Here is a 23,204-nt window from a genome sequence, read left to right on the forward strand (position 1 = left end):
TTGTAGAGCTTTGTCTTTTAGAACACCTATGTCTATTATCCATTTCAAAGTAATATATACGTACGGTGTGAGGGAGGGTCAAAGCTCTTCTCCACATGGATATCAAAAAGAACAGCATGGCTTTTTGAAAAGTCCATCCTTGCCCCACTGACCTTCAACAGTCTTCTTCATTTTGGTAATTTTAAGTTTCTTTCACAAAAACATCGCTAGAAAGAAAACACTGGGGTCTATTGTTTTCATTAAATTTTTGCACATTCCATATTTTATCTTCTACATTTTTCTTTGTGAAATTTGCCTCGAAGATCAGGTTTGCAAATTAGTGCCAGTATTTTCTTCTTGATACTGACACTAACTACATTTTTTAAGTCTAGCAGCTGGACATGCATATGCCTCTTTTTCAGTTTGTCATTTGTTTCTCTAACAGTAAAGATTCTTTCTTAAGGTCAATTTGCATCCTTTATTTGGGTACTACAATCGTTGCCCCACCCAAATTTCACGTTTGGTCAAAGTCTCTCCAAATGATACACCGAGAGCTTGCACCTCAACACTTATCCCTCCAACAAATCAAAATTCTCCCTTACTGTGCTTTGTGACTAACTGCAAAGTGATATGATAAAATTGAGCTGTACAACTCTTCTGTTATGGGGACAAACGTAACGGTCAGTATGTCCCCACAAAAGACACTGGGGAGTGGAAGAACAAGCTGAGTTCTGGGCGAGTTGCAGGTCCTGCATCCCTGGCCACTTCCTGCAGCTCCACGCAACCCACCCTGTGCTGGCAAAATGCGCACGTCTCTTTGGAGGGCTGCGGGTGAATCGTTATTTCTTTTTTTTTAAATAGTACTTGTGATCCACAAACAGATCCACTGAGGCTGAATGCATGCACTGGCTCCTATTCTGTGTCTGTGAGGACAGGGGTCGCAGTGCCCGGAGCGGAGCCTATACGTCTTTTCAACATGTGGCCGACCCCAGTGGCCCAGCGTGAAAACCGGCCTCATGATGCAGGTACGGGGAGAGGGCAGGAGAGTCTACAGAAGGAAGGCCGCACCCTCTCTGCTGCAGCAACACCGGCCTCCGCCACGGTCCCCTGGCCATGAGATAGGTGCCCATTACAGCACAGGCACCCTCTCCTTCCACCTCTGTTACCATCAATATCGTTGACCTCACCAGCCCCGCCCTTCCTCCACCCGCTGCTGCCTCTGTCTGCTGCCTCTGTCGGAGAACTCATCCGCGGACCTTCCTTCCTCAGGCTCCACCACCTCCCTGCCACGTTTAATTTCCCTCTCCTCACGCTGACACCGCTTGTGCACTTTCTTCTTCCACAATGTAAGGTCCATGAGGGCAGGGGCACCGAGACACAGAGCTTCAACCAGTCTGTAGAGTGACCGAACCACCAGCAGCAGGCTAATGGACACATGGAAGGCCCGGCGAGGCACCTCCGAGGACCCCCTGCACCTGTCCGCCCACCCCATGCCTCAGCTTACCTGTCCTTGTACTTGATGACGGCATCCACGATCTTCTTCATCTTCTTGGTGAGGTTTGGCGGGTTGGGGGAGAGCTTCTCAGCGGGCGGTCGCCCGCGCTTCTTCTGCTTCTTGCTCTCGTCGTCCTTGTCGCGGCTGCGGGTGCTGGTGGTCGGGGTGGAGGAGCCGGCGTCGCTGTCCCGCTTGCGCTTCCGCGATGATTTCTTCTGCCGGACCTCCTCTTCGATCTCCTCCAGCGTGCCCTCCTCGATGGCCTTCAGGGTCAATAGTGGTAAAATAGGACAGCCAGCACCGAGGTTGACAAGCTGAGGCCACGGCGCAAACCCTGGGGTCTGGCTGGGGCAGGACACATATCCAGGCTCTCACGGGCTGAGAGGCCATGAAAGGCCAGCTCTGCAGCCCCCCAAGTGCACCCCACCCACGCCTGTCCTTCACAAATAAACAGCTATACTTTATCAGTGGAAAAGTACATCCTCACTGTGCGGAGCCCGAGGAACAGAACCCGGTACTCCCTCCACCCAGAGGTGACACTATTTAACACTTCCGCTCTGGATCCGCTACATCTTTTTTTAATTTGGGGCAAAACAGATATAATATATAATTCACCGCTTTAACTATTTTTAAGTGTGCAGTTCAGTGGCACTAGGTACGTTTAGAGTGTGTGCAGCCGCCACCACCATCCGCCGCCAGGACCTCCCACCTCCCACGCACGCGTGCACAGGCAGACAGCATGGGATCCTGCCCACGCACCATACCGTGACTCGTTTTTGCTTACTCTATCCTGGATATGTTTCCTGTCGCGTTTCTGCAACATAATTTTTAATGCCTGTTTAGTATTTCTTTGTACAAAGGGTCTTAATCGTTCTTGGGCATTTGGGCTGTGTCCATTATTTGGGGTGGGTGCGGCTATTAATGCTATGACCAGCATCTGTCTTGTAGACAGATTCCTGGAAGTAAAACTGCTGAGCTGAAGGACATGAATGTGAACAACAACATTAATTTTAAAATAATCTCGACTTACTCATTCTCAATGATAAGTAACTTGAACGTTTGTCCCTGGAAACAAAGTGAAGGGGAGCCAGGTTTCTAGGGGAGCTTGGAATAAGAAAAGGGAGTGGGGTCAGGGCACAAAGGGACACGCTGGTCACTCATCTTGTATTTATGGGCTGTGACCATGAGCTGGGTTTGGGGCCTGGTACTGAGGACACAGCACTGAATTAAACCAGAAGGGAATTCATCAGACAGACTTCCTGTAAACATGGTGAAAAACGTGTTGAGTGCCAGGGAGAAGGATGAGTGGTGCTCTGACTGTGGAGCAGACATGTCTTGTTCAGGGGTTGGAGAAAGGAGGTGGCGCCTAAGTTGACATCTAAAGGGTGGAGGGAGGGAAAGGCAACCAGGCCAAAGGAACAGCATGGAGGGTGTGTGGCAGGCAAGAGGGACTGAAGGAAGGTCTGCAAGGGGAAGAGGGTGGGCACTGTGGGCCCAGAGGGGTAGAGTGGGTTAAACAGTGTCCCCTAAAATTCATATCCACCTGGAACCTCAGAATGTGATCTTATTTGGAAATAGGTTATTTACAGATGTAATTACTTAAGAATCAAGATAAGTTCATCCTGTGGTAGAGTGGGCCCAAAATCCAATTAGAGTGACCTTATGAGAGAAAAGGCCACACAGAGAGACACAGGGGAGAGGCCACATGAAGACAGAGGCAGAGAATGGAGTGATGGGGCTACAAACCAAAGAATGTTGGGGCCATCACAAAAGCTGAAAGATGCAAAGAAAAACCCTCCCTTAGAGCTTTTGGAGGTACCAGGCCCTGCCGACATCTTGATTTTGGATTCTTAGCCCTCCAGAACTATGAAAAAATAAATTACTGTTGTTTTAAGCCACGATGTTTGTGGTGATTGTTATGGTAGCCCTAAGAATGTCTAATACCAGAGTCTCTGGTCCTGTGGCCAGCAAGGCAAGAGCCAGGAACATTCTGAAGGATTTTGCCATTTATGGCATCAACATGGCTGCCCAAAAAGTGGTGCCAGTTACACATCCACCACCGAGAGAGAAGAGTGTCTGTTTTGGGCAAATGTATTTTTAAATTAATGCAAATTTAATAAGATATACAAAAAACCATGTGTTCAATGGCGAGAGAACAGTTTTTTCAACTAATGGTACTAAGACAAGTGGATATCCACATGTAAAAGAAAGAAAGTGGACCGTGACCTAATGCCATCATAAAAATGAACTTAAAGAGGATGGATGTAAATGTGAAAGCTGAAACTCTAAAATTCTTAAAAGAAAATATAGGAGTAAGTCTTTGTGACCTTTTGTTTGGCGATGGATTCTGAGACGTGATACCAAAGCACATGCAAAAAGAAAAATAGATAAACCGGACTTCATCAAAGTTAAAAACTTTTGCGCTCCAAAGGATAGCATGAAGAAAGCGAAAAGTGAAGGAGAAGATATCTGCAAATCACACATCTGATAAGATACACAAGTGGCCAATAAGCACATGAAAAGATGTTCAACATCATCAGCCACTAGGGAAATGGTATTCAAAACCACAAAGAGATACTTGAAACCCATTAGAATGGCTAGAATCAAAACCACAGATAGTAACAGGTATTAACAAGAAAGCAGAGAAATCCCCTCGTACTCTACTGGTGGGAATGTAATACGGTGCAGCCACTTTGGAAAATAGCTTGGTAGTTCCTCAAAAGGTTAAACATAGAATTACCATTTGATCCAGCAATTCCACTTCTAGGTACATACCCAAGATAAAGAAAAACATTATGTCCTCACAAAACTTGTACAGAAATGTTCATAGCAACATTATTTAGAAAAGCCAAAAAGTGAAAACAACCTAAGTGTCCATCAACCAATGAATGGATAAACAGAATGTGATATAGCCATATAAGAGAATATTATTCAGCCTTGAAAAGGAATACTGTGTGCTACAACAGGGATAAACCATGAAAATATTCTGCCCCGTGAAAGAAGCCAGACACCAAAGGATCCCATATTACATGATTCCACTTGTATGAAATGTCCAGAATTGGGTGGTTGCCAAGGGCTAGTGAAAATAAAGGGATGAGAAGACAGCTAAAGAGGAGAGGGCTTCTTTTTGGGGTGATGAACATATTCTAAAATTGATTTGTGATGAAGTTGCATGGTTCTGTGAATGTAGTAAAAATCATTGACTTGTACATCTTAAATGAGTGAATTCTACAGTATATAAATTATACTTCAAAAAGAAAAGGAAATGTATGCAAAACATTAATAGCAAATGTGCAAAAGGCACCTACTCAAAAATGCAAGGTTGGTGACAGCTCCATGGGAACTGTATCTGGGCCCAAGTTTCTTCATTTGGGGATTCTTCAAGGCCCTAGAGCCCTGGGCTTGAAAATGGGACACATCAACCGCCCCACCCCAAAGCTGGCCTGGTTCCCTGACATGTTTCAGTGGCCCCTCTCATGCATAGCTCAGTGGGCGAGCTCGAAAGTCTGGAGTTGCCTGAGCGCCTAAGAGGGGACCAGGGCTGTAGTCAACCCAAGGGAGCCCCAGGATGTATGACCAAAGGCAGCATCTTTCACGCGGCGGGTGGGGTGGTGGTGACACTCAGCAGGGTGCAGCCAAATGCTGCATCTGCCTTCCAGAAGGTGTTGCTTCAGGGACATTTGACAAAGTAATTTCCAAGTTGGCTTCTTAATCATCAGCTCTGCACTCAAAGCCCCGAATATGGGAAAGAGTCCGATTTATCACTATAACCCCAGTGATGACCTCACTGCTGGAGACCCATGCAGATACAGTGGGGCCCTTGGCTGGGGTGGGAAGAATTGGGGGGGGCAGAATCAGGAGGGCCCACCAGGTACCTGCGGCCCTGACTCAGCGTTCTGCAGCTGCAGCTACAAGAGCTGGATGCTACTTGCTGAAAACGAGAGCTTATGTCACATCTGTGAGTAGCTGCACCTGCCAGTCTTGTCAGGGGCTTGCTCTTTCCTCCCTCCCCATAGCTGGGACAGTAGTCCAGCTCCCAGGGGTGACATATCCAAGTGGAGTTGCCTGACCTCATCAGTGCTCCTGACCACTTCACAGGGCGACTAGATGCATACTAATCTCTCACTGTGTTTTTTACAGACAGGCCCCCCAGGAGCCAGCGCCACGCTGAGATCAGCAATGTTTTGCTTTAACCTCATGATGTGAACCCTCACAACTGGAAAGGCTAGTCACACCCAGCAGCAAGTTTGGAGCTGCCTGGGGATGGCACGGGTACTCCTTCCTGAATCTGGTTGGGAGACACAGACCGAACCTGACCCCATGTCCAAAGTGTCGCTGTCGAGAATAAAAACCAACAACGGGTGAAGGGAACCTGTGGTTTTGGCCAAAGGCCAAGTCAAGCTGGTCCCCGAGCCCTGCCCTGGCCGGCCCTCTTTGGCATGTACCTTGAGCCACTGCTTCTCAGTCAGCGAGTCGCTATAGTCCACCTCCTTGCGGTGGCGGGAGCCGCGGCCAAACATCTTTTCCTCCTCTTCCTCACAAGTCAGCCGTTCCACCTCAGCATCGTCCTTGATGATCCATGAGGGCAGCTCGTCCTCTTCCATCAGGCGCGGCTTCCGCTTGGGGTTTCGGGCCTCCTCACGCCTGCGGTCGAGGTCCATGCGCTGGGGAGCGGCAGGCGGGTGAGGACAGAAGAGAGGTGTCAGCACAGGGAGAGCTAGTGGCATGAGCAATGGGGCACACTGCCAAGGGGCTGCTTCTTTGCCTTGGAGACCAATGGCACAATAGTAGTTAAACAGCAGTTCTGGGTGACCTGGCTCCTATGTCAGGCTTTGGCTAGGGGCTCTGCTTCTGGAGCAGAGAAAACTGGAAAGGATGGGAAGGTCACAGAACGGGGATCAAAATGGGGAGATGGCTCCAGGGTATAGCCTTGCTAAGAGGCACAGGGCCTGACAGGGAGAAGAGTCCCATCTGATTCAATGCTTCTCACCCGGGGGCAAGGGAAGTCTGTGACCAAGGCCCTTGCCAGCCCCTCAGCCTTGGACAGTGTTAATACCCTCTGAAAGGGATCTTCAAGGACAACAGACTCGGGAGGACGGGCATTTGCAGACCATGGGTTCCAAGTGGCAAGAGGGCTGGGTGTGTGATCCACTACCCCTCAAACATGTTTAGAACATGAAAGAAAGATGGGTCACTTAGGAGGCACTGTGAGGCCACTCCGGCTCCATTATCTGCCAAGGACCCACTGTCACAGACTCTTTGCTATATCTGAGGTTAACAGGGCAGGGCGTGTGAACCCCTCTGAATGCCCCACTTCGTGTGAGTGGGAAACTAAGCACCTTAAAGGCGTGAGAGGTTACTGCCGCCCCCGCCCGCAGCGCTTACCATGAACAGGTCGAACTCCTCCTCGTGCCGGGCAATCATCTGGTTCACGGTCTCGTCGTCGGGCACTTCGTCTTCTTCCTACGAGATTTTACACGTTTAGTTCGAGGGCGGAGAGGCCAGGCTGGGCGGTGGCCGGGCTCGGAGGCGAGCGGCGGCGTCCATGGGAAATGAGCTGGCGGTCCCAGTCCGGCTGCGGTGGATGGGGACCCACACAGCAGCGAGAGGCACACACGCACACGCACACGCACGCTCCGTGGGATTAGGGCCCTTGCTGGCCGTCTCAGCCGAGAAGCCGAGGATTGAATGGGCATGGAGACTGAACTACCCCTCTCACCTTTAGAGGTGGCTCCTCCAAGTCGGGGTTGACGCCCGCTGGCGGAGGGGCAGTGTGGGCGAAGCTGGCACTGCCGCTGCCCGTGCTGCAGTGTCTGCTCTGTGGATAAATAGAGGACTTCAGTCTCCAGGGCTGTCAATCCGGCATCTTTCACCAGCAGTTTAGGAAAAAAAAAACCACTTCAAAGAAAAAGCAAGTACTCATCCTCTTTCCTTTCAGCCCACACTCTTTCATCGGCAAAAAAAAAAAAAAAAAAAAAAAGTGCAAAAAAGGTAAAAAAACAAAAATGAAAGCTGCTCATGCGTCCACCACTCACGCCAGGGAGGGGGTCGGGGCCGGCGCTGCCCTCACCTCGTCCTGCTCCTCGTGCTCCAGGATGGCCTGCAGGAAGGCGCGCCTCTCGTGGCTAGAGGACTTCTGGTCGAACATGCCAGCCTGGATCACCTTCTGGTCAACGTTGAGCTTGTACTTGGCTGCGGCCAGAATCTTCTCTTCCACGCTATTGACAGTGCAGAGGCGGAGCACACGCACCTCATTCTGCTGCCCGATTCGGTGGGCGCGGTCCTGTGCTTGCAGGTCCTGGAGAAGAGACATCGGTCAGTCCCCAGCCAGGTCTTTAGAGTTTTAAGGGGAAGTTGACTTTGAGAAGTCATCGGGAGAGCTGGGGGCCTTCCGATTCTCACGTGCCTGCCTTCTGCCTGGCCATTCTGCCTGCCCCAACCAGAAGTTACACAGCCAGGAGCTCAGGTACAGGGTGTGGAACCTGTACCAGAACGATTTGACCCTGAGTTCCTGCAGAATTGTCACTTTCTACCTTAGTGGGATTTGAGAGATACTCAAGAAAACAGTTCTGGAGAACAACTCGTGGGGAAGGGGGTGGTTATATTCCCAAGCAGCTCCTATCAAAACTGCATGGGTCCCCTCACCTACCCCAGGAGGGCCCTGTGCTCACTGTGGCCATATCACAGTGAGGGTACAGTTTACAGGATGGGGTCCGAGCTGGATAGCATGTTGGTGATGCCTGCTTTGGTCATGGACCCTGCGATTTCTTTGCTGTGCAACCCAGGTCTGAGTCCAACCTCTTTGAGCCTCAAAACTCACTGCAGACACGATCCCCTCTCCTGGCCATTGTGTGCATGAGAGGAGCGAACAGGCACCAGGTGCTCAGCTCAGCGCCTGGTATGGAATACAGGGTGATAAAGTGGTAGCCACAGCCGCTAACGCTATTTGATTATTACTCCAGCAAAAAACCAGGATGGATACCATGAAATCCTGTGTCAGGGGCCTGGCGCTGTGTGGGATGAAACTCAAGATCTGTATCCAATGGGGATGGCAAAGGCCATACCTGGCGGAAGACACAGCTTGGCCCCTTGCTTGGCTAGCATGCGTCCTGGCAGGGCCAGCACTCAGCGACATGCTTCCTTGCCCTGCAGTGAGCTTAGTGGCCTCTGATGCTTCCCAGTGTGACTGAGGAAGGCTAGGACTCCATGGGAGTCTCTGCCTGTTGTCTGCCTGCTGACGGGGGAGGCATGTCCTAACCACCTCTCAAGAAACTAACCAATCATTGAGGACAAGGCAGGAACTACTCCCCAGGCTGATGGTACGAAGGGATACTAGCAACCACCCAGGGCATGCTCCCAGGGCTACAATTTATACACTGATAACCGGTGCCACCAGACTGTGCTAAGCCCATCAGTGGGAGAGGAACTTGGGGAGCCTCTGAAGCTGACTTAGGTAGAAGCAATCAAACTGTGAAAGGGACACTCCTGCAGACCGAGCAATCCCACCTTTTAGGGTTGACCTGGTAGGTGCTTCAAGAAAGGAAAGACAGGGCTCCCTGAGAGGGGCTAGCGGTCATGCCGAGGAACAGAAAGACAGACCCCTGCCAACTGGAGTTTGAATTAAAAGTCTCATGGCTGTAATATGCTGGGACAGCTGGCAGCTGATTCACCGCTGGGTAGAGACCCAGCCTGCTCACACAAAGGCAAAACACACCAGCTGCTAAAGGGAAGGGACGTGTGTTGGAACACACTGTATTTTTGTGAAAAACAGAACATACAGATGATGGCATAAGCTCAGAGAAGAGCGGGATGGGTGGGGAAGGGAAAAGTGGAATCACTGATATTTGCATTTACCCATGTTACTTTTACAATGAAATGGGTAAAAGTGAAATACTTTAGAACTATTATATCTATAAGATAATACATCTCTGTACCTATTAGCTCACACCGTGGAGGATATACAGCTAAGAAACAGCAACACTACAAGTGCGTAAAATATGCTCCAAATGTTTTAACAAAGCACAAGTGTGCGAGTGCTCGCTCAGAACATGGCCCTGAAGGACCTGCATCACTAAAAGAGCGACAACTATCTCCAGCTGATAGGACTAGGGCCTTTTCCACTTTCTTTACATATTTATGTAATACCAGGACTTAAAAAAAAATCTATCATGATGGCACATATTTTTGTCATCATCAGAATAAAAAGCTACTTCTGGTTTGAGAAACAGAGGGAAATGAATACTCTGGGATTCTCTCCAAAGGCCTCAGGAGCTGTAGGTGTTGCTGCTCCAGGGCTTGGGAAAATGTCAAGGAGGCCGGTGGCACTCATGATGGCCGGCAGGGTCTCCCTGAGGCCTTACGCCCCTCCTCCCAGGGGGCCAGCAGCTTTTACCTGGTGGGGGTTCCAGTCACTGTCGAAAATGATCACAGTGTCAGCCGACTGGAGGTTTAAGCCCAGCCCCCCGGCCCGGGTGCTGAGCAGGAAGATGAAGTACTCAGAGCCAGGCTCGTTGAAGGTTTTCAGCAGCATGCCCCGGTCTTCGGCTTTTGTGGTTCCTGCCGGGCACAGGAGAACTGGGTTAGTGGGGTGACTGGGGAAAAGTGGGTGGTGGTGAGGAGATACAGAAAAACACCAGCTTTGGAGAGCAGAGACTGCACCCACATGTCACACACCAGGGCCACCTGAGTCATGGCCACGCTCGCTCAGCTCATGCATGACTCTGAGCTGTGATTAGCGAGTGACTTGGATTTGCAGCGATACTACTGAATGCCAGTCCCCCTACCCCAGGTGAGAAAGCCCCACAGAGCTGGCTGACCTTCTCTGCGTACAACGGGGCTGCTCAGAGAACCAGATGAGGCGGGAGCTGGAGCCCAGCAAAACCTAGGCCACAAGGGCCACTCCATCGGTGCCGCTGTTACTACTAACTCCTGCCCAACTGTTCTATCGGGTGATGGGGGACACCCCAGCTAATGCTGATAATACTGCTTATCCCAAAAATGCGGGAATAGGCAGCTAGCCAAAGGCCTCGCACCTGCCCTCAGGCCGACTGCGATGGAATTTCTGTTCACGCAGACAGATGAGCACAGGTGCCTTACATCAGGGACTCATTTCTCTTGGGGCAGAACAGGCCTCTCTCCTTCACTGAGTCACAGAAACTATCAAGTGATGGCCCAGGACAAGACCCTAAGCATCGTTGAGTATCTAAGCTCCTTGGGCTGCTGCCATCTCAGAGCAGAGGTGCCTTGGGCAAACTTGGAAGTCAATTTTTGTAATGAAACAAAAATTCAACATTTCCTGCAACTCACCTACATGTCCCAATGAGCAGTGCAGAGGCCCGCTGCCCACTAGAGAGTCCGGGCTCCAGATGTGCCCACAGGTGTCCCAGCTCTGGGCATGGGCAGGCCCAGGTGCAGGGGCTGCCTCCCCCACCCAGCCTATGTCCTTACTCTCATCACTCTGATAGTGGAAGGTTCAATGTCACTGAGTCCGCACCCTTCCTCCATTCTTTACCAGAGCTCCTACTCATGTGATAGTGACCATGAGAGGTCCTAGGGAGAAACCACCCCCAGCCCAGAGTCCTCCTCCTTTTGAAAAGGACACTTCTCGTGAAGAAAGGAAAGAAAGGAACAGACAGATGGGCACTGGAGTGAGCGAGAACATGCTCTCTGCATACAGCCTCTCCTCTGGGGGCTTGGAACAGTGACATAGACAAGAACCAGCCCTCCCAAAGGCTTGGCCTGTGAAGGACGAAGAGGCAGCTTAGAGAGGCCAAAGCACAGAGGGAGGGGCGAGGCAAGACATACAATCAGATTTGTGTTTGTAAAGGTTGCCCTGGACAGAATTCCAAGAATGGGCTGAGGAAGCAAGACAGGCACACAAGGCAGGTTCTGGACAGAGGAGGGGAGGGCAGAGACTGACAGATGATCAGCCCAGCACCCACAGGTCCATGGCCTGTGAAACCACAGTTCCACAAGATACAAAGAGAAAGGCAAAAGAGCTGGCACAAAAGATCTGGAGCATCAGGCCATGGATGTGCACCTGGCAATGAGTTTAAAGGCTGAGTTGTGTGAGGAAAGAAAAAACCTGCTTAATTGTGTTTACCTCAGCGGCTCCCAAGTTCATTTTCTTGTGAACCTGTTCACACCTGCTGTCTGACAGGGTGAGGACTCCCCCTAGAGTCTCCCTGGCTAGTTGACATGTTATACCATGTGTCTTGCATGTCGTCAGAATCTCATCCAGCCCCCTCCTATCCTGAACTCCTATGTGCTGGAAAAAAAGGCAGAATTGCAGGACTTCCCATGAGGGCGCAGAATACTGTGTGCCCAAGGGACTTGCTGCTCCTACCCCTGCAGCGTCTGCTTCCCTCCCTCCCTCGCTGCTCTCAGTCTGGAGAGGGACAAGTCTGATTCCAGCCCCAGGCCTGACTAGCGACAGCTCCACAACCGTCAGGGCAGTGGAGATGAGCATGTGGTTCAAAGCAGCCTAATGAGGGCCAGCGTCCAGGGGAAATGATGGGATGTTTCTCTGCTGGGGATGCTGAGCAGAAGGAAGGGAAGCCTGGAGAGGATGACTGTGAATAAAGCCATGGTAGAGGACAAAGGAGCCAAGAGCTCTAGAAAGGCTGTTCTGACATGATCTGGACACCTAGATCCAGCATGATAACTCTTCAAGTTCAGGTATGTGAGTCTATGCTTTTTCCCTTATGCACATGGAATATGGGTTTCTGTCACTTCCAACCAAAACAGGACTGCTGGGTACGTACCTCTTAACCATTGGACCCAAAGCGTCAGTGCAAAGACCCAGCCCCTCTCCCAGGCCATGGGCTCCAATCCAGCCACAAAACTTCCAGAGCCCTTCCTCCCAGACCTGTAAGCCTGTGACGCTGAGGATGCTGCTCCGCTCACTCTTCCAAACACACCTACAGTCTCTAGCCCTTGCCTTGCCTTGCAAGGGAGGGCACACTGGCCAGAAGTTTTGGCAGCAGCGGATAAAAACGCCCCTTAACAAATGTCTCTCTCAGTATACTCACCATCAAGCCTGAGGTATTTAAAGCCACGATAAGCAAAATAATCTTCCATGATCGTCATGAGGGAGGTCATCTGACAGAAGAGCAGCACTTTATGGTTGGTGGCACGGAGTTTGGGCAGAATTCTATCTAGGAGCTCGAATTTCCCCGAGGCTCGGTAGAGGTCCAGCCTGGAGAGTGGAAGAGAGAATACACAATGTTAATTTGCAGGTGGGCAGAGGAGGAGGCATGCTCCCACCTCCAGGCTGGCCTGCACCGGCCTACTTAGGCTGGTCATCAGGGTCAAGGACACAGAAGTGGCTTCCCAGGCAGATTCCCCCCGTCCAATAAAGCCATTTCAACCCAGCTAAAATAAACCCAGGCCGTCCTTGGTCGAGAGTGACTATGTAATCATCGTCCTACTCAGACACTTGCAAGGGTGAGAAAAGATGCTGTTAATAAATACACCAAACAACGTCTCCATTTCATTAAAACACCAGGAGCGGCTCATGCTGTAGAGCGCCCACAATGAACCACATGCAGGGCTAAAGGTTTCTTGCAGTCTCTCCAGACAAGGAGCCCTGGTTTACAGATGTGGATACTGAGACAGTGGGGACAGTGTGACATGACTGCTGATGTGCCAGGGCCAGGACCCAAACCCACATCTGTGAGACCTTACTAAGCAATGTGGTATAAAAAAAACACAAACTGGAAGATGTTTTTTGCTCTTCGGTGCGGCGCCTCTGATTTTGGAAGGAGTTTAGTACCCCACAGAAACGATGGAGGCTTTAGCTCCAAGAACATGTCAGCAATGTTGTTGGCAATGGTGAAATCTAGAAGCAGCTTTCACGTCCAACAACAGGGGCTTAAGGAAGCCTGGGCTGCATGTTATATACAATGCTGGAGAAAACACACCCACAGCACAGTGGGTAGCACATATTGTGTAAAGATCTCTCTGTAGATGGATAGAGTTTGGCTCGGGGTGCTTAGGAAAGCTGTCAAGGTTCACAGAGCCTAGAGGTGACAGAGTAGGGTCAGGAAGCCAGGTCTGCTTAGCAATTCTGCCTCTTAGGATTAATGGTGGGCAACCCTTGAAGTGTGAAAGATTTTTATTTTCTTCTTTGCATTTGTATTTCTGCCTCTGAAATCGGACCAATATAATAGTAGTAATAAAGTCAACAGAACAAGTGAGAAACAATACCACGTGGCCCGCCTTCCCGCCCCACCCAGCTGGGAAGCTTCTCACCCTTGGACAATGCCACCAGTAAAGCCCAGGTGCTCGGAAAATGACTCCTGCAATGGAATAAGAGATAATTCAGTGGGGGCAGAAACAGGCCACCTGGTGCCACACCTCTAAGCTTTCACACCAGTGCTCAGCAATCACCCACAGTGGCTCTGAGGTCACAGATGCCGAATGCAGCTTTTCTATCCCATCCATGTCTCTTCCCTTGTGCTCCTTCAATGAAGGAACGAAAGTCATGATGTAACACGCTTAGCCACCAAAATGAGCACGCAAGGACAATGTGTTCCTGAGACCACCCTGGGAGTGCCAAAAGGGAATCCCAAGGGCATCAGGGGAACTACAATGACCCTGAGCGTTACGCCAAAAAATACAGATATATGTGTGCTTTTCAGAAGCAGGAGTCCAGATTTTCAAAGGGCACCATGGCCCAAAAGGTTCCAATCCACAGGCTTCACGAAGAGGAAAGCTGCTCTTGATGCACTGACCCAGGACGGCCCCACATGTCATTAAGTGGGGAAAGCTAATATGCCAACAAGCAGAGGCAGTGTGACCCTGCCAGATGCAAAACGATCCCAAAGAATTTCCTGGTACTTCTGTGGTTATCTGAGGGTGAGCTTTTAGGGTCCTCCATTTCTATCACACATTTCCCTACACTGTTTGAATTCTTTACCACATGCAAACAGAAAATCTATGGAAATAAACATACAGACATCACCTATTCAAATCATTAAAAATCATTGTTTTTAGTTGTCAGGGAGAAGCAACCTTGCTCTCTGCCTAGGGGCTCATCACTGACAGTCGCTCTGAGAAGAGGGCCTTGTCTCTGGCAGGGGTGCTGCCGGCCTGTCATCCCTGGTTACTCACGGCCAGGACCGAGGAAAGTGGGCCTTACCTCGATGTGCTGGAACATGTACGGGTGGTTGCAGATCTTCCTCAGCTGCATGATGGTGTTCATCAGGGTCTTGGTGCCACCTTTGCCCTGGAGAGGCAGAAGAGAGGCTCTCAAATCGGGTCTTGTCCCAGGATTGGGTGGGACAGGGGCTGGAAGGACAATTATAGAAGCAGAAGCTTCGGAGGGAGGTGTGGCTTATGGCAGAGAAAATGAGAGTGAGGACCTGGCTCTTGTGGGGGTATGGAGGCCTGAAACCAGCTCAGGAGGGTGCAGAGACTGCCTGGCGCCCTGGAGGAGTGGAAGGTAGGTAGAAAGGAAAATAAGATGGACAGAGCTGAGGCCGAATCACAAATGCTTTGCAAGGCCAGCTTTGTCCTGGGCATTGTGGGGAGTCCCTGGGGGCTGCAGCCAGATGGGCCACGATGACTTATGTAGATCTCTGACTACAGAGTTAAAGAATGACATGGGGGTAGGTGGGTGCCATGGGCCAAAAGTCAACCATGAAACACGGTGCTGCCACAGCTCAGGTGAGAAAGGGCCCAAATAAAACATGTGCAGAAGGAAACGAGAAGGCAGGGGCAGGCTCAAGGCACTGGGCATGGGATCAAGGGACTTGGGAGGATAATTTCAGTCCTAGTAAAAGGAGCTGGGGGATGGGGTGGAAGCCGGACCTCAGAGTGATCCTAGAAGGCAATGTCACTTGGTTATAGGTGAGGGCTAAATGGTCATAGCTGTTGAGGCGTTTTCCCAGTTAGGAAGGTGGGGCTCACTAGAATATTCTAACTCAGCTGGAGTTAGTGCTGGGTCTCAAACTGCCAACTGTCGCACCTGTGGGGGCCAACATTTCATAAAAATAGAGGATACCATACAACAGCTGACTTGGGAGGGTCTTGGGGAACTAAGAGTGCCCCAGAAACAGGCCATAAGCCTCTGCTCCCGCAGCCTTACAGACTGAGTCTGTTCACACCAGCCAGAACTCAAACAATGGCTCTGTGCTGCCTTGGGGTCACCAGGAGACTGGGCCTTGACTGCTACAATAAGCTCCGAGGAAGTAGAAGGCCCCATGCTTACAGTGTGCTCAAGCCCCACACAGCCAGCTGCCCCTAGCCACCCACCTTGGACACCCAGGTGGGGAAGTAGGGGCCAGGCTAACCTTCTTGTCCTTCTCGGAACCGTCGGTCAGCAGCACCCCCTTGGCCTGCATGTGCCGGTAGAGCACACGCTGCAGGGCAGACATGTCGCACTTGATGACGTACTCCACCTGCGGGAGGCACACAGTGCCATGAGCGATGGCTCCAGGGCCCTCGGCCTAACTCCCTGCCTAGGCCCACCCATTTCTGGTCTCCCAGCCTCTCAAAGGCATCCTGATGCCGGGATATGTGCTCTGATAGAGGCACACGGGAATGATGGGGGGGAAACCCCACAGCTGGCATATGGGGGAAGTCTTGGACTATGGTGCACCAGGGCAGAGCAACGTGGTGGTAGTGGTGGGGACTCTGGGGCATAAGGGATAACCATGCCACCTTCCGAAGGCCTCTCCACAGTTGGCCAGGAAACAAAAGGCAATTATGACCGGAGGGGTGACTGTGGCCAGGAACCCTGTGCCCTGCCAGGGGAGGAGAGGAGGCCCTGGGGGCCGCTGAGGGACTGAACCCAGGGCCAACTCACAATGGGGAGCAGCCCAGCCCCGTGAGCCCATGGTCTCCAAGCTCCTGTGATGTGGTCAGCAGGACCTGCCCAGGCACCTGGCCCACGGACAAGAGGTGGGAGTCTGTGCTCTAACCTAACACACTCCTGCCTTCTGCTTTAGTGACCCCGAAGGGCTGAGTGGCTGCCCCCAGGATGGACTGACTCTAGAATGCTGGGACAAGGCCAAGGCCATGAGACCAGAAAAGGTCGGCACCCACAGGACAGCCCCCTGGCCAGGCCCAGCCCAGGGGAGCCCCGCATCATGCCGTACTGTGGCTTCTTCTCCTTCAAACTCCCACGTTACCTTCTCGGGCAATTGAGCCTCGACCTCTTTCTTGAGCCTCCGGAGCAGGAAGGGTCGCAGCACTTTGTGGAGACGGCGGATGATAAGGATGGTCTCCTCCTCGTTCAGGTCCACCTGGCATGCCACATGACAAGCAAACCAAGTGTTACTTCCAAAGCCGAGGCAGGGAAGAGGAATGCGCAGGGTTATCCGAAGTCACCCTGGGCCCAGCCCCTCTTAGGACCACCTTCTGCTTTATGAGGGTTGGCAGGGGACAGCAAGGTCCCTCCCTGGAAATCCACAGAAGTGGGACCAAAGACCCCATGGCAGCTCCTTCTATAAGCCTTATGAAGAGAAACACGCAGCACGCTGTGTCACTTCCCAGAAGTAATACGAATTCATGTGCCTGGAAACCTGCCAGGGTGACCAGTGTGCCCAAATGAAAGCTAAGTGGCACTATGGGGGCCATATTCGTAAAATGTTTGGTGTAAGCTGGGTGATTCACGGGGCGCTCCACCACTTGGAGCCCCATATTTGCTCTCACTTCACTCAGGGCGGATGGAGGGAAAGAAATATGCTCTCCCAGGGTGCCTGCTACTCTGTCAAAAGTTACATTAAAAAAATTATTTTAAGGTGAAAAAGTAAGACAACACCTGAACTTTTATTCTATAGATCTCCTGAAAATTTTCTTGGCAAAGGTTTTGCTCAGCTTAAAAATAAAACTAGAGCATTTCCTCCCCAAATCTTCAGATGGGGGTCTTGGGACACTTGGAAAGACCTCACTTTCTCCTTCAGAAGGGCTTCAGCCTCAACTAGTACCAGGGAGGGGGCCTCAAAGAAGATGCCAGCAGAGAGGACCCTTTGTACATATGCTGTGGTGGCCCTGGCTGTCCTGCACCTGTCCAAGGAAACCTCATTATAGGTAACTAGTGGGCAGTGACACTCGTTAACCCCTGCAGCTGTGCCCGCTACCTCAGTCGCCAGACTCTGGAGGGTTAACTGCCTTCAACAGAAATTGCAGCCAGCTTACAAACATGGCTCAAACCCCATTAGCACGGGAAGGTCATTCTGGAGCTGGCTTGGGGACTTCAGACTGGTTTTTAGACTGACAATGGCACCCATGGCCACAAGACACTGATACACACTGCCCACAGAGCTCTTTAAAAACAAAATATACAGAATCTGACCATGTTGCTCCTGGGACTGAAAAGTTCCAAGCTTCCCAGTGCTCCTAGGGTGACATCTGAACTTCCTAAAGGGACAGACAGTCCCCTCAGGCCCTCCAGCTGCACCTCACTCCCTTGCTCTGGCCCCATTGCTGACTCACGGCCATATTCCTTATTGTGCCCTCCCTGTGCCTGGGGTGCAGGGTCAGAAAAGCCCTGAGCGTCTCCCCTGAGATCACCCTCGAGACCTCTGCCTTTCTCTGGGGTCCTCTTGGCTCCTCCAGCCTCAACGACAAAGCTGCCTTGTTCCACGAAGACATGGATTCCGGCCCCGTACCCAGCACAGGCCTGGCACATTGTTTGACAGCCACTCAACACACACCCACTGAGGGGAGCCCGCTGGGCCCAAGACCACCAACACAGGCGCAGCTCCCCTAAGGATGGCCCGCGACCGCGGCTCCCTGCCCTGCTCTGCTGCCACGTGGCCCACCATGCACACCCACCTTCTCTCCAGTCATGGCGAAGGGCGCATTAAACCACTGTTCGAAGGTGCTGCAGCTCTTGAAGATGGTGGGCAGAAGGAAGTTAAGGAGCGCCCAGAGCTCAGGGAGCTTGTTCTGTAGCGGTGTGCCCGTCAGCAGCAGGCGGCGAGGGGCCACGTAGTGCGTGTTGAGGACCTGGGTCAGCTTGCAGTGGTGGTTCTTCATGCGGTGGCCTTCGTCCACGATCATGTACTTCCAACGGATCTGCAGGCCCAAGGGTAGGCGGTCAGCAGAGGGGAGGCCAGGGGCTGCCCCCCCACTGATCGACACTCTCACAGCCATTAGACATGGGGGCTCTAGGCAGAAGAGCCCACCGAGATGGAGAACATGGACATGATAAAGTACCCTGACAAGGGACTAACACACCAAGAGCCATAAAATGCGCCTGTAGGAAGCATACGGTGAGGATGAACACAGACAGGAAGACATGCCCGTGACAGGCTGTTGGGTGAACAAAGCAAATTGCAGAAAAGTACTTTGGTTTCCCCCTAAAATTACATAGGCTAGTACATAACACTGAAAAATCCCCAAACCACATATACCCTCGCTGACCAGAGACCCCCTGGGGTGGGGGACTGGGGGACTACAGGGCACTTGGTGGGGTAAGGAGTACATTTTCCAATCAGCACGCTGTACCTCTAAAGGCAAATTCAGAGTGTGAGCTCTGGAGGGCTGGGCCTATGCCCAGGGCCCGTCAGTGGCCACACACCTGATGCATACGGGCTAGATGCCGACTGCCAGGGGGCATGGGAGCCCTGCACTTCAGCCTCCTGGGGACACAGTGAGGCCTGAGTGAGGCGCTGCATGTCAGAGGCAGAGTTGATGGGGAGAGGCGTGCAACAGCCATCTCCCATGAAAACCCCCAGCCCAGGACATTTACATTAATTAAAACCACTGCAGATAAGCACAGGATGGCTTTGTACTGAGTCAGAGGGAGACCCACACACTAGACGTCTGCTCCCTGGGCCTCATTTTTCTTATCTGTAGACTCGGGGAGGCCTCACAGGTACTGGATATTGTCATTCTGACCAAGCCTCGAAGTGTGGAAACATGTAAATATATCTCTGTCCTTGGGTCGCAGACTCTGCTGTAGACTCCACTCCCCAGGATGGTTAGTGGTGAGACCAGGTGTATCATCTTCAACCTGGACACCTCCCTAACCCAGGAAACAAGCTTTTTGCAGGTAAAAAAAAGCTGTTTTACATCTGGGTCACAGTATGTCCTCAGTAATTCACTGTGGCCTAACGAGAGCCGCCGTCACAAACACATCAGCTCAGATGCCTGCACAGCCCCCACTGCACGTGCCGGCCCAGCAGCCCAAGGCTGATGGGCCACACAGGGCCTCAGAGCAAGTCATGGGTTGGTTTCCTGTGGCTATGGTAGGGGAGGCACAGCCAGCAAGGAGGGAAAAAGCCTCTAGAAACAGGTAGAGACCAGGCTGGCCTCACCACAGCCCTGCCAGGGACACTGCAGGCAGGCAGGCAGTTTGGGACACACCTTGTGTGACCAGGCTATTTGAGCAGAAAACCCAGGAGGGGTAGCCCACGTGCCGCACAGACAATCAAAGAGGCAAACCCAGGGTCACCTTGACCGGGGCCTTACACACACACACACACACACACACACACCTGCACACACACACACACACTCACTCATTGAAAAATCACTTGCAAGGCATTCTGAAAAGATGGGAAGTGTGATGCACACAACTATCCTGGATGGGACAGGATCACACGCTCCTTGACAGCACTGAGCACCCAGACCTGGTGTTTTACACAAGGACATACTACCTTTGCAAGAATGTGCTTGTCTTTAATGATGTACTCGTATGTCGTTAGCAAGACATTGAATTTGCCACTCCTAAGCTGAGGGACAAAAGCCCGTCTGGCTGCTGGAGAGCCCTGGGAGGGAGATAAGACATGTACACATCAGAATCCCAGGCCTGTGAGGGTGCTGGGCCACAGCAGCCTGCTGAGGGAAGAGGGCTGGGTGAGGCTGCTGGCTCCTGCCCTCCGACCCCAATATGCTGAGGGCCAACTGCAGGGAGCAAAGAAAGGCATGTGGGCCATCGGTAGCCTGGGTACTGGGGAGGCTTGCTGTCTGTACCGTCTGTCCCAGTCCCGGTGGCCAATCAGATCCCTCACACCTCTTCTTGGGTCCCATCTCAGGCCTCCAAGCTGGAAACCAGGGCTTCTCCATCAGTGCCTCTCACTCAGTACCAGCCACCAAGGTCACTCTATGATGGCAGCTCTCACCTCTCCCCAGTTAGCCTATCTGCCCAGGCATCCCTAGTTTCAAACTCCTCACCCATGTGGCCAGGGCCCCAGCTTTCTCCAGGCTCATATTCCAGACAGACTGATCTTCGCTGGGTCCCCTAGCTTTTTACTAGAACTGCTCTTAACTCCTCAAGTGTACTAAGTTCTCCCCACACATGCCGTTCCCTTTGCCAGGACCCCCTTCTCTCCATCATGGGCAAAGAGCCTCATAGCACAGGGCGAAGAGCTTGGATGCAGATAACCTGGCTCTGCCACTAAGCGGCCATCTGAGACCCCGTCTGCTTCAGTTTCCCCACCAGGACAACAGGCACAATTAGTCCCCATTTCACAGGGTGAAATCATCCAGGTAAGTCAACGTGAGTTTTAACCGAAGCACGGATGAAAATAATGAAATCTTTCAGTGAATGCATCAATATCACTGGATTCCATAAATTAATGCATAACTTCGCTTAAAAAAATAAGCCTTACTACCCCAAATAAATAAGTGACCTATTAAGGGCACGATCCCATGTGTATAACACGGGAAAAGGTGCACACATGCCTCACGTTATTAATGCAAGCTGACTTCTCTCTTCACTTATCTGCATTCCCCACTCTTCTACTCCACCCTTGCCCACATCCACCTCCTCAGGCCGTGACATACCTTATACGACACCTTCACCACAGAGGGAGCCCACTTGTCAAATTCGTATGCCCAGTTTGACAGCGTTCTGACAGAAACAAGAAAGGAACCAGTCAGGTTCTAGTTCAGTCAACAACAGCTCACTGTTCACTCCAATGTCCACTGGGAAGTGAGGCTGATGTGGACATGACCCTCAGAGTTAGAGGAGCAAATGACCATCTCCAATGGCAGGAAGCAAGGCGAGGGGAAGAAACAGGGACACACAAAATTGTGGCGGTGGGGACAGGGACAGGGAGGAGGCTTGGTCAGCCTGGGCTGAGGCCGGGACGCCAGAGACGGCTGTACTTGTGAGCTGGACCTCAGAGACCAGTCCTCTGTCACCACTGTGGGGTCATAGCCCCTACGAGAATATGCCATGTGCTTCCAACCTGATGCCAGGAAGAATGCAGACTCACAGTGCTGCTTTTCAGATTCAGAAGCGTGCTAGAGACCATGCTATGGAGACCTGAGGGTACAGGGGAAGCCACCTGCATCCTTACGCCACCTCGAAATAAAGACGGCAGCCCAGTAAGAGACAGAATGAAGACTGAGCAAGCTGGGCTCCGGTGGAGGGCTGGAGAATGAGAGCAGTGGGAGAGTGAGAACCTGTGGCTGCTCCTACAGGGGATGATCAAGGCCAAGAAGAAGGGGGACTAAGACAGGCAGTGACCGGACGTGGGGGCAGGCGAAAGTGAGGAGTGAGACAGGCAGTGACCAGAAGTGGAGGCAGGCAGATTGGTGAGGCGGCCTACTTCACTCAGGACTGAGACAGAGCCTCAGCAGAGGGTGATGGCAACAATAAAGCCAAGGACACCAGAGGGCAAATTCTCAGAGAAATATGGGACACAGTTTTCAGTAGGGGAGGGAACGCACTCAAAAGTCTAGACTGGGTGGTTCATGAGGGCAGAACTCAAAGGCTGAGTGGAAGAGACTGCTCCTGGTTCATCCAGCTCCTCCCTCCAAGTAGTTCTGTAATCGTGGTGCTGTCTCCACCTTAAACCTACAGCTCCCAAGCTCCCAGGCTCCCTGGCATCTGGGGCCAACCACGTGGACACAGTTGTAGCTAATAAGGAGGAAACTCAAGTTGCTGGGGTGAAAGGCAGGGAGAGCTCTTAAAGGAGGTTGGGGGATGGGTAGACTGACTCAGCTACCATATGCCCTCGCTGCCCTTTGCCCTGCCTGTTATGCTGGGAACTGAAATGAGATAATGGAGGGAGTGCAACCATCTTGCAACCATGAGGTAAGAGGCTGACAGCAGAAGTCACATGCTAAAGATACTACACAGAAAACTGCAGGAGCATGGGGCCGCGATGGCATCTTGGAGTCACTGGGCCTACCTCAGATGGCCTGGCTGAGCTTCCCTTTACTGAAGATCAGCAGGATTTCCCTGGTCCAGCCACTGAGGTCTGGCTTCTGCTGCAGGGAGCAACAGGGGACAGCCCAAAAGAGAGAAGCCAGGGGCTGAAGCTTGACGTATGGGAAGCATGTGCAGTAGAACGGGAGGAGAGTCAAAGGAGAGTCAGGAGTAGGGCTGAGGCAACAGGCGGGAGACAGAGTTCAAGATGGGGAACAGGTCAAGTCAACTCATGGTAGAGAGCTGCACATCTCAGCGAGTGAATGGAACGGCTGGATGCTCGAAGTCTATAAACATTCTCTGGGGCACAGGTACTTCTCTGGCCTGGAGGAGACAGCATGTGACAGAGTGGACCCTTGTGTGAGTGGGTGTAAAAGGCTGAAGATAAACACATGGCATAACCTCACTGAAGGGAATAGAGGAAAGGAGCCTACTTAAATAACCCTGGAAAAGGTGTTTTAACCGGGAAGTGTAAGCCTAAAGACGAAAAGAACTGAATCTGAACACAATATTCTAGTTGGTAAAGTTGGTTCTCATGGGTTAACGATTCTGAAAGTGTTGTCTATGTACAAGGGAATGAACAAATAAACAAGAAAGCCCTCGAATGAAACGTGTGGT

The 23,204-nt window shown here is 51.7% G+C and overlaps 1 protein-coding gene across 13 annotated transcripts in view; it reads right to left on the minus strand.

Annotated features, from left to right (window-relative positions):
- Positions 1-23,204, minus strand: part of SMARCA4 (SWI/SNF related BAF chromatin remodeling complex subunit ATPase 4) — an 82,265-nt gene that overhangs the window by 16,493 nt on the left and 42,568 nt on the right. For 7 of the 13 annotated variants that reach the window (XM_039873157.1, XM_039873156.1, XM_039873155.1 and 4 more), the window contains exons 17-30: positions 21,215-21,281; positions 20,086-20,196; positions 18,257-18,499; positions 16,609-16,722; positions 15,769-15,876; positions 14,616-14,702; positions 13,727-13,773; positions 12,505-12,671; positions 9,867-10,030; positions 7,545-7,772; positions 7,194-7,292; positions 6,860-6,937; positions 5,920-6,138; positions 1,484-1,746 (exon numbers count right to left, since the gene is read on the minus strand). In XM_039873157.1, coding sequence (XP_039729091.1) covers positions 1,484-1,746; positions 5,920-6,138; positions 6,860-6,937; positions 7,194-7,292; positions 7,545-7,772; positions 9,867-10,030; positions 12,505-12,671; positions 13,727-13,773; positions 14,616-14,702; positions 15,769-15,876; positions 16,609-16,722; positions 18,257-18,499; positions 20,086-20,196; positions 21,215-21,281 — 1,995 coding nt within the window. Of the gene's footprint in view, positions 1-1,483; positions 1,747-1,949; positions 2,289-5,919; positions 6,139-6,859; positions 6,938-7,193; positions 7,293-7,544; positions 7,773-9,866; positions 10,031-12,504; positions 12,672-13,726; positions 13,774-14,615; positions 14,703-15,768; positions 15,877-16,608; positions 16,723-18,256; positions 18,500-20,085; positions 20,197-21,214; positions 21,282-23,204 lie in introns of those variants that run through there. The other 6 variants (XM_039873163.1, XM_039873162.1, XM_039873164.1 and 3 more) reach the window with 4 other exon arrangements.

The sequence above is a fragment of the Pteropus medius genome, unplaced genomic scaffold, assembly GCF_902729225.1.
Source record: "Pteropus medius unplaced genomic scaffold, Ma_sr-lr_union100, whole genome shotgun sequence".
In the NCBI taxonomy this organism is placed as follows: domain Eukaryota; kingdom Metazoa; phylum Chordata; class Mammalia; order Chiroptera; family Pteropodidae; genus Pteropus; species Pteropus medius.